The 11908-nt window shown below is 43.3% G+C and overlaps 1 protein-coding gene across 1 annotated transcript in view; it reads left to right on the top strand.

Moving 5' to 3' along the window:
* LOC311034714 (mitogen-activated protein kinase kinase kinase 11) overlaps positions 1-8944 on the top strand; it is a 62615-nt gene extending 53671 nt beyond the window's left edge. Inside the window, exon 10 of the mRNA XM_084042676.1 lies at positions 1897-8944. Within this exon, the coding sequence (XP_083898802.1) occupies positions 1897-2501 (605 nt within the window). The 3' untranslated portion in view covers positions 2502-8944. The remainder of the gene's footprint in view (positions 1-1896) is intronic.
* The last annotated feature ends 2964 nt before the right edge of the window (positions 8945-11908 follow it).

Here is an 11908-nt window from a genome sequence, read left to right on the forward strand (position 1 = left end):
ACATGTGAGTACTTTTTCCATCACTGCCTCTCTTGTGTGACTGATAGATCCTTTTTGGCAGCTGAGTGTTTTTTTTTAGCTGTCTTGAGGAGTTGTCAGGGATGTAATAGTACAATGTAGCAGTCAGTCATCTCCCCTTTTGAAACTTTTGAAGTTTTTTCGTAAGACTGTCTGCCATGTCATTATTCTGATGGCCCGTTGGTCCGACTGGCCCCATTATAACAAACCCTGACCCTAACCTCACACTAACCTAACGACTGGAATAATGGGATGCCGGAATTATGTGCGCTAGAGATGCATGGATAGGCCTTTTCGTCACCCGAATCTGCGTGTACAGGTTCATTATCCATCTGTCATCCAACCGCATTAATTACATCATCCAATTTATAGATCCACACCATATCCAGTCGTCGGCAGGGTTAAGAACTTCACAAAATCACTCCCACGCCAAACTTGAATTCCTCCCATCTTTTTTAAATTTTGTTTTAAATTCTCTGTTTCTCTCTCACGCAGTGTTTAGTCCACTGTGTTGTTGTTTGGAACGTGGAAGGAGTGCTTTTTAAAAGCTTTAATAGGCCTATAGATAGATGTCATTAATTTATTTCCCGCATTATTTCACCTGTGGTTTATCCAATATTAATTACTAATTATATTTGATTGACACAAATCCACCCACACTGCAGTTATCCGCAGCTAAAACCGCGAAACTGTGCATTTCCACTGTGTACCTTATTTAGGTTAACGTTGTCGTTCTCTAACTGCTCATTGTTTCTGTAATATTTGTACGCCGCAATCTTTTATTCAACACACCATTTTGGATATTTCTGGTTATTTGTTTTGTCTGGGTAAACTCCTGTGACTACACTTCCCGATAACCATGAAACTGAGTTAAATGACATTTAAAAAGCGCTTTTGTGCAAAATGGATTATAGAGCTACAAAGGACATATAACGGGCAATTAAAAAAAGAGATAAGATGCATCACTAAGGTGTTCGCGTTTGTTTTTGAGTATGCAGTATGCACCCAAGCCACCCATACAGAATGCTAAAAAGCACACCAAAAAAACAAGATCTCTGCTTGCAGATTTTGTTTCAATATCAGAAGTGAACTTGATTTCAACCTACAGTATTGTTGTTTTTAAATTGAAGCAACAACCATGGCTACTTTTTTGACGTAATAATGTTCCAGGAAGACGAAAGGCTGCAGTTACGATTAGCTTGAAATCCCTGCCGATGATGTCGTCTGTGCAGTGTTGTTACATCTCTCCAAAATAGTACCAAAGCTCTGAAAGACTGTTGACCTTTTGACACATCCAGTCTACAGCCATTGTAAACAACGGGTGCATTTATTTTGGTGTGTCAGGGCCTTCAGATATAGAGCTACTAGACAGACATGTTCTATCGTACATTGGTTCTCAAAGTGGGGTTCGGGGACCCCCAGGGGTACTGCAGGGGGTCCCCAGCTAAATGATGGACAGGAACCAAATGGACCCTTATGGGTCTGTAACTCTGAGAGTGTACAAATGGAACCAAATGGACCCGTCCCATTTGGTTCCATTTGTACACTCTCAGAGTTAAAATCACATTGATTTTACAATATTAATTGGGGTCCCAGAGGTATAAATGCCATTAAATGTGGGTCCGTAGCCTAATGCATGCCAAACTGAGGGTCCTTAAAATGGTTGAGAATCACTGCTAGAGAGCCGTAAAAACCTTCTCTTATTGGGGTCCCTGGCTTATCTTTTCAAATGGGGGTCCGCGGGGTAATAAGTGTCAATTTGGGGGTCCTTGACATGAAAAAGTTTGAGAACCACTGCTATGGTAATTGGAGACCGATATACATTAAATTAATACTATTGCTTTGTCTTTTGTCTTATGTCTATTGTCCTCTTTCTAGTTCTGGACCTGCCGCTGTGCCAAGACACGTTAGACTCGGACGCCAAGCCTCCAGCGCCCTTCTCCCTCTACCCGGACCCGCGGCTCTGGAGCCCCAAAACCCGCCGCTTGGAGGTCAACGTCATCCCCCGGCCACGGCCCTCCCCCGTCCGCCACCGCATCGACCCCTGGAGCTTCATCTCGGCGGGGACCGCGGGGAACCGCAGCCCCCGGCGCACGGACAGCCACCCGCTGGGCTACCAGCCCTCTCCCACCAACCCCTTCACCAACTGTGACCCGTTCCCCTCGCCAGACTGTGACCCCTTTTCCCTGAGGGCAGACCCCTCGGGCGGCACCCCGGACGCGCCCTCGCCCTTTGACCCGTTCCTGGCGCCATTCCCCACGTCGCGCTCGGCCCCGTGCTCCGCCAACGGCTCGCCCACGCTGCCCACGTTCCGCATAGCGCCCCTCAACCCGGCGGACTCTCCCCTCATCGACCTGGGATGGGCGGCGGCCTGCGGCGGCGGCAAGCCCCTGGACGGCACCAAAGAGAAGGTGCGCCCCCGCAGGACTCTGGGGCTTAAGCCTTTCAAGTCCCCGACGCAACTCCGAGACGACAGGTTCTGATCCCCCCTGGCACAGATGGACGTAGTAGGCTCTGGTCTCTTCATAGGGAAGGGTTTCTTAACCACGCGGATGCAGTCCAGGGACTGTCTGTACTACTTTGTCCAATGTCTTAAAAAGCATTTGGAATCCATTTTTTAAATCGATAAAAAAAAAAGAAAAGACGAATGCACACTCAGCCACTGATTGCCCCGTCGAGGGAAGTTTTGCCTCATGGGAAGCAAGCCACTCCAAGGCCATCGGTGGTACATTGGATTGTGGGATAGGTTGCCCGAGAAGTGAGCAGTCTGGCACCCATTAGAATTTTTCTCTCTGGCTCTAAAGATTCAGATCAGTTAGACCCATCTTCAGACTCTGTCACAGTGCTTATATCAGCCGCTTTCATCTCCCCCTACCTTTGAAGCATGGGGACAATGCAGGGGTGGATATGGCGACTTGCACGGCTTTATCTGCCTCTCCCTCTCTCTGCAGACTCTGAAAGCGACCGGGGGCAATGGAAATTTGGAGTGCCTTATTTCGTGAAGTGTTTTTAATCTTTTCCTTTTTTTTTTCTTTTTAAGGTTCTTTCCTTAAATGGTTGACCTGGTGCGCAGGGATGATGCTATGAAATTGGCTTAAATGTGCAAAAGGAGCTTAACATTGCTGTGCAAGACAAATATGTGTGTGTGTATGGCTGTGTGGCCTGACTGACTCAACTGCTAGGAGAGCGTATTACTTGTCTCGCTTTTTAAACAGTTGCTTTCCATGTCGCAATATGGGAGAAACACTCTGAATAGTTATGTAGACGACTATTTCCTCGGAATTCCACAGCGCATGCAGAATCCAAGGCGAACAGTGACCCAGGCATTCCGCTTGGGACCAGATAAAATTCCAATCACATTCCGGGGGACATGCCAGGCCAGGCTGGGCTGATTCAATTGGCTGGCAGGCGATGGAGTCACCAGCCAGGAAGGGAGAGAGGGCGGCCCTGTACACGTTCCCCTTGTGTGCCAAAGAGAGACCCTTTTGTAGAGAGTAACACTTACAGGCCTGTGTCAATTAGCATTTGTAAATAATTATTGGTATTTATTTTTACCTGCTCACGGCACCAAATGGGTGGGGTTTGTCACACAGGAAATTAGCATTCAAAATCTTAGTTTACTCTTTTCTATGACACTAAATCGGAACTGTCCCCATGAAGTAAACCCCACATGCTAAGTAGGTCAAAAGAAAACTTTTTTATTTCATTTTTTTACTCCCACCTTATGTGAGAGCTCACTACTAGCCGTTGAAGGGCTCCTAACCCCTCGACTCTCCCACTCTGACCGGCACCATCATTCAAGACAGCGGTTCTCTCTTAGTCCCACGGTAGTTTATCCATTAACCTGATTGGTTCAGGTCAAGCATTCAGCATCTTAAAAGACACCAAAGAAGAGGCAGTGCCGCTGCACTCCCTCTCTCATTTGCCGCGTCCCTTATTAGCATGCTAGGAGTGAAGGTTCAATTACTGATTGGGCTCCTCGTGAAGCCATGTCATTTGGAAGACAATAAGAGCTTTGTTCCAATGAATGGCGTAAACCTCTCCGGAGGGGGAGAGCTTTCTGATTAGCCTAATAATCCTACAGACGAATGGCACGGGCCCGATAATGATAATAAGCCTTGTGATAAGAACGGAGTGCATTAGTGAACCATCCAGATATTTGGGCTAATTATTTCACCCCCGACATCACATGAAGAAAAAAAAAGCCTCAACCCTGTATATTTCACGGGAGGTATTCACATGCTTTCTAGTGATTTTAGCATATAAGTCCTCTCCTGGTGCATGAAATACCCTCATACCTGTATATGTTTCAGTACTGTTTCTTTTTGCTCTCCTTTCTTTTCTTAAGCCAAAGAGATGAGGTCCTTTTCTTTTCTGCGCCTCGCTAACGGCTACTCGACTGCTGACCAAACTAAATCTTCAGTTGAAGATTTCCCTGCTTCTCCCCCTCGGGTGGAGGCACTGCACACACCACTGTTCAGAGAGGTTTCGCTTTTCATTTCACCCTTCCTTTCCCTTCCACAATTTGAAAGTTTGCAAGTGCAAATCTGCCCCTGACACTGCTGAGTATTCAGTTTGGCTTCTCTCTGAATAATAATAACAATATTGAAAAAAAAACGAAGTTCTTGTTGCAGTACAGATTCGATTTCCTCTCGGTGCGTTTCACAGATGCACGCCAAGTTGGTTTCTTTTGAACTTGTGTCATATTGTTGACCTTGTGGTCCAGGCGGGAAGAGGGTCAGAACAAGGATGGCTTGAACGTGTCTTATTCACTGCTGGTGGGCAAGGAAGCAGGGAAACAGGCCAAGTGTTTGATGGTCATAGAAACGCCTTTGGATTTTTTTAATGTACTATATTGTCGCTGTAGGGCAGAAACCTTGACTTTTCAGGAAATGGGAAAAAAACAGGACCTGTGCTCCAATGTATCCAATGTAGTTATTATTTAGTCACAGGCTCTTGTTGATACTTTTCATTGGTTAATTATTTGTAAAACCCACAGACACTTAAGTAATTTTATATTGGGCAGTGGGACCAGCCTGGATCTTAGCGCTGTGGATGTCTTTGTTTATCGGGTGTAAACCCAGGAGGTGATATTGAATCCATCTCTCTCTGTTGTGTGCTCTCTCATTTCACCCACTTCCTGTCACCGCTGGCCTGCGGTGTGGGCCACGGCGGTGACGAGTGAGTTATTGCTTCGTCCCTCGGTGTCAACGGAGAAAAGCCACAAGAGCCATCCTCCTCTGATCGCCATTTGGCTCAGATAGCTGTTATTATGTCGGCAGAGCTCGGTGATTGAAGGCTCTGACAGACTGTTGCTGTCAGACCGACTGACTGTGTCAAGTGTCCACGGAGTGAAGACGTCCCTTATATTCTGGTAGTGGACTTATCACTAGACGTAATTCTCCAGCCAATCTCATGGCGCCGGATACCTGAATGCTGTTTGCTCACCTTGCAAAATAGCAGTGGTATTTAATTTAAGAAATATCACCTGGAGTGCTCACTGTCCTTCTCTCCCAAACCACATATTTTCTGTGGGAAAAGTCAAGAGATGCAGCTGTGTGACACAAGTCAGGCTCAAGTTGTTGCTTCTTTATTATAAATTGATATCCCCCAAATCATTGACTTACATTGCAGGGTGAAGCAGGTGTCTTTTACCACATAAACAAGTGTATTATGACAATGAAAAACATTAAGAAACATGCATTATTATTAGTTACACAAATGTAAACTTCCTGTTGATTTGGCTGTGTTTGAAGATTCAGACCTGGATCCGTGGATCCAGCCCGGATCTTTTCCCTAATTCAAGTAAAATCAACATGAAATTGTCATTTTTATAAAGAATAAAATGAAATGCTTTGTCAGGTTTTGTAATGTTCAGAATCAGTTTTATATGTGTTTGTTTATGTGACTTTGAGATATGTTTCACTGTGCAAAGTCAATGAAGAGAACATTTTGGAATATAACTGGAAGATATCTCTCCAATATTAACACAAATTCTGTAAGTTGTTTGTTGTTTGTGGACAGCAACCTCTCCGGCATCATTGTCCCGATCACGTGCTGGGCTGCGGATAAATGAAACCAAAATCTCTAGAGCAGTGCCAGTTGAGCCAATATCTTGCCAGTGCTATACTCTCAGGTGCAAACTGGGGAGAGAGGCTTTGTAGAAAATGATGAGAAGCAAGAAACGATTTGATTTTCAGAGAGCTTGAGAGAGTTAGAGGATTACCTTGCAAAGATCAATACGTTACATTCATGAAATACTAATGGGCTGGTGGTACACAGGGAACGGTGCAGCTATATTGAACCGTGTCACCCCTTAGATCCAGGATCTAACACTGCTATGGTTAGGAAACCCTCCGCACATCTCCTTCCCCGTAACATTATGCAAACCTGAAAGCGATTAGATTAGGATCTGGGCAGTGATGATGGTACTGGAGACAATCATTAAAACGTGTGGGAAGAGAAAGGGACTGGTGACCCACTGGGTATTATGCAGTCTTTGTGTGTGTGAGCAGGCTCCTGTGTGGATAGTGCCAGACGTCGCACTTTTCCAGGTTAAAACCAGTGCAAAGAGATCCGTTAGACTCCAGTCACACAGCTGTGTGCCGAGACTTCAAGCAGCACCTGCGGGTCAAGCACGGGATTATACTGTTGCTACTTAGTTTCAACTTTATTCCCCTAAATTGCTGCAGTGCTCAGTCGAGGCACGCTCGCTCTCCTTCACGGTTACTGACAGAATCAGGATTTCAACAAGGACAGCAGAATAGCTTGGGCACCGTAGAATTTATACTGTACATCTCATTGTCGGCCTGGAATCTCAGTGTATAACCTCTTTTAGCTCTTGCATTACTTGCTTGCTGAGGGGACATTGCAAATGCACTTGGTTATCAAGCTTGATTTTGGTCCACTCACAGTCAGCCCGAGTACACAACACTCTTCTTTCTTGATCGTGTTAAATGTACACACCTTTCCTGTCCTTTGGTGCACATTAATGTGGCTATATAGACATAAATGATCAAATACAACCTTTTGTGTGCGTGAATCGGGCACACTGAAGAGAGACGTGGGATAGAAGCCACCAAGGCTAAAGGGATCGCCAGGTGCTGAGCTTATTCACCGGCTCTGTATGTGTGATTATTATTCTTCATTCATTTTACTCTGTGTATCCAAGGTCACCATCTGCTGTTGTCCCTCCTATGATAACGTTTACAGCTCAAATTGAATGAATTAGAACCGTGAATAGAGGGACGATTGGTTTCCAAGACAACGGTGCCGGCTCTCGGAGATGGCCGGCACGCTGCTGCACACAAATAAGCGTTGATTTTATCTATGTGGTTATTAAGTCCCGCGGTCGAAAATGCTCCCTCTCCTCTCCACTCCACAGCACAAAACCAACCCCCTGCCGCCACTGTTATTGTTCTATCTGGCTGTATCGACTGCCAATTTACTTTGTGATCTTCTTGGAATAGGGTTCATTCTGTCTGTAAATGTTTCCAACATGGTGAGGAAGTGTGTCCTTGGGAGACATTGACTTGAGCCAATGGCCATAGTGAGTCAAAGAGGATCGAACGTAAAGCTTTCAAAATGACACATAGCTATCATAGGTCAACAGTGTTTGCCGAAACAAAACTAAAAGTCTGACAATTAGACACGTTTACCTTTATGCTTAAGGCTTATGAAGAACATCTCCACCCAGGTTCTAAGGCAATAAGACTGTTCCAAGTCCAAAATACATGATGGGTTTTATGTTTGGATATACAGTATCAATATTGCAGGGGACTAAACTCAACTTCCAAATGATCCAGGATCCAACCATGCTATTTTGGATGGGACTTCTGAATCACAGCATCACAGTACTGTAAATGGGCTTCTTTCTGTGGCTGCCTCCTCTACCAACCACCTATGGACATTCCTATACGGGGACAAAAATGTGGATGAGACTCTATTTATAAATGGCCATCTTTTTTGACACACTGGACCAGAAGCATTTTTTAAAGGATGGCCACAGACACAGTCTACATTAAGATGATGAATTGGTTGCTCAGTAGTTTTCTGCAAAAAATGCTTGTTTTTCATTTTTTTTAAATGTTTTTAGGTCTTCACTGGAGTATTTAAGATGAGAAGTATGGGTGCTTCACTGGAGGCAGAAAGAGTTTTTTACATTCCAGCGCTCAAATTTGACCCAAGTCCAGATCAAAGCAATGTCTATTCTAACTAACCCCAGTATTTGTGTGTAGCAGAACATAAAAGACAATTGCCTGGTAGAGCTTGAAAGATTGTTCTCTTGTGTGCATTGGAGCAAAAATCCCCAAAACAGATTCATTGTCCCTTAAGGGGCACCCATACTTATTTTTTATTTTTTATGTGCATAAAACTGCTATCTGCCCAGATAGCGATGAGGTCTTTGTTGTCGCTTGAAGACAGAGGACATGGTTGACCTCCTCGCTGTCTCTGTAGAATATTTGCTTTAAAAAAGAAAAGAAAGAAAGAAAAAAAAAAGAGTGCCAGATTTCTTTGTGTCTTGTTTTCTTTTGTGTATTACAAGCTAGGTTATGTAATGCTGCGTTCATTGTTGCATTGCCCTGGCACCCATTTTACAGCTCCTCAGATCTGCCTCTTGCTCGTGTGAGTTTTGGGGTTTGCCAGTTGTTCGTCAGGCTTTTCAAAATTCTTTGTCATCCTTCTTTGTGAAATCTCGCACTGGGCTGGGCCTAATCAATTGTTTCTATTGTTTGTGTGTCAAAGAGGATTTTATGACAGTCTCTCTATACACAGTATGTGAATACATTGTTTGTTGTTTTTCTTCTTGACTATTATAATGGGTTTTAACCTGTGGAGAAAAAATATATAAAGGAAAAAGCGAGAAAAATAAATAAATAAAAAGAAAAATATGAGATGAGACCAAATAAAAATATAACACCTTGTACTGATGTATGGAATGTGTCTTTTTTCTCTTTCCCTTTCAGCAGCCAACATTGATTTGTTACCTTATTATATTTATAACTGTACAGACTGCACTCCCCCTGTGTCCTAGTTTTCCTACCCACCGCTTCCATTTGAGTCTTATTTCATGCCTCTTGAAAGGGGAAATCATTTTTATTATGATCACGTGATATAAAACACATTTTCATATCAGATTATTTTTCACCTCAATTAAATATAATTGAAAGAGAAGAACTTGCACGCCACAAACCAGTGTTGCCATGTCTGCTTTATTTAAGCGACTTTGGGACTCTTTTTCTGTAAATATTGGTAGTTGCAGGTTGCGTGTTTTTGGGCTTGTTTCTATTGATTGATTGATTGAAATTTAGATTGAAAAATTTGGCAAAAGAATGTAAAACAACACAGTTACATTTATAATATTTTTGTCTAAAAGGTCCGACCAAAAAAGTCCTTGCGTACTTGTTTCCGTTGGGGTCCTTCAATTAATTTCATAGACATATATAGTAGCAACCAAACAGTTCAAAAAATCAACATAAAAATACAGAGAAAAAATACCACTATGTACAAAAAAAAGTATGAAAAATAAAAAATATATACAAAAAAAAAGGGGAGGGGGGTCGTCTGTCTACAGGGAAACTGGTACTAGCTCCTCTTTTGGGTAACCGCCTTCCATTCCGACATCCCACTACTCCGACTACGTGGCTTCCACGTGCGGTTAGGGTTAGGGTTAGGTATAGCCCCTTTCGGGACCCTGTTTACCTTTATTGTATTTGGGAAGGCGGTATCCAGGGTCCCTTGTCGGTTAAAGCACTCTCTCTCGTAGTCGCGGGTACCACTGTCTCGTCTCGGGCTAATAGCTCGTCGCTTAGAAGTTGCAGAGATTTCTCAAAGGTACCAAAAAGAGCAATACTAACGCGCGGTTAATCTGCATTAATGCGCTCGGATCGGCGATGCCATTTAACATTTTTAATAATTTAGTAAAACTTAAGCTCCTCTCTCACACTCTGCTCCGGGAGGCATGCGATAATCCGACATCCCATTTCTCCGACTATGTGGCATCCGCGTGCGGTTAGGGTTAGGGTGCGGGTTTGGTATAGGGTTAGTATTGGAAACGTCGGAGGCATGCGCTGTCGGAGGAATGCGCTGTCGGACTAACGTATTGCACCCCTCTGCTCCACTTCCCATGTCCCGCCTCCCCGCGGTGACTGACAAGCTGCGCGTCCTACGCATACCTCTATGGTCCTACGGTACTGCCTCTGATTGGCGAGCTCCTACATGCTTGCATGGCAATCACAACGCGGGGAGGCGGGACATGGGAAGTGGAGCAGCGTGTGAGAGAGGAGCTTAAGTTTTACTAAATTATTAAAAATGTTAAACGGCATCGCCGATCCGAGCGCATTAATGCAGATTAACCGCGCGCTAGTATTGCTCTTTTCGGTACCTTTGAGAAATCTCTGCAACTTCTAAGCGACGAGCTATTAGCCCGAGACGAGACAGTGGTACCCGCTACTACGAGAGAGAGTGCTTTAACCGACAAGGGACCCTGGATACCGCCTTCCCAAATACAAAAAAGGTAAACAGGGTCCCGAAAGGGGCTAGGTTAGGTATAGGCTTCGTAACCGTTGGAAAGCCGACGTAACCCCTCTTTTGGCCTCCAGAAAGATGAGCTTTTAGGGCTGTTTTGAATGAGCCCAGCGAACTGCATTTTTTGAGGGATGGGGTTAGACTATTCCATACCGGTCGCAGCACAATTTACGGTACACTAATTTGACAAAATAAGCCGTTATTACAAATAATGTGTTTCTTATTAGCAATAATGTTTTTTATTAGAAAGAAACAAACGTTGTTATACCCTTATTTTCCACTATTATCCCTTAATTATGTTCTAATTAGAAATGAAACGTAACAAAAGGTGTTATTAGAAATGGTGTTCTCTGCTATTAGACAGAAACAAACAAACACAGTTATACGCTAATTATGGAACATAATTCCTAGAGGCTAACAAAGCCTAATAAGACCTAACAAAGCCTAATAAGATGTTATTTCCACTTATTTGACCGTCACATTACAACCCCGCAACTACTAACTAGACGATGTGATGTAAGGCTACTATTAGTCTACTGTAAGGGTTTCGTTAGAACAAATGTGTTCTTTATTAGGCCTTTATTTAAAGATTGAAACTTTGACATCAGGGACCTTGTCATACTCTGCCATGTGGCATCCCCCAGTTTTAGGGACTCTTTAATTCTCTTTATGCATGCTTCTCCATGGCTCTATGATTGAGAATCTGTTTTGAGAAACATAACATTCTGTACCACTGTTAAGTTCTGCCCCGTTGACGATTTTAAATCAAATCTAAAGACCCACCCTATTCTCGTGGTTTTAGCTTAGTTTGAGGTTGCCCCACCTTTGATGTTTTCTCAAGTCCACTGAATGTATTTAATTTAATTTATTTGTAATACCTTACAGCGTTTTAATCAGTTGTTTGTTTTGTTTAGTTACTCTTAATAGTCTTGTGATTTACTGGTATGTGTTTTACATTTTAGTCTTGCTTTTGTGGATTTTACAATTTATTATGGTTATCGTGTGTTTCATTTGGCCATCCTCGATTGGAAAGAACTTTGGGTCAACTCCTATCGTTTCTTTATGCTCAAGTATGCTATATACTGTACATAAAGATTACTTGACTTGATGGTGACTTCCTGTGCATCCTGTACTTCCTGTGTGGTGATTAGCATTTTCCAAAGCTTATTTTTGTACTTCCTGGTTTGCAGTGGTGTAAAGTGACTAAGTACATTTACTCAAGTACTGTAATTAAGTAAAATGTTGAGGTACTTTTATTTTACCGATGTATTTCCAGTTGTCTATACTTTTACTTCTACTTCACTACATCTCAGAGGCAAATATTGTACTTTTACTCCAGTACGATTATTTGAAGTTACTAGTC

This window comes from Gymnoscopelus microlampas (genome assembly GCF_963454915.1).
Source record: "Gymnoscopelus microlampas genome assembly, chromosome: 19".
NCBI classification, from domain to species: domain Eukaryota; kingdom Metazoa; phylum Chordata; class Actinopteri; order Myctophiformes; family Myctophidae; genus Gymnoscopelus; species Gymnoscopelus microlampas.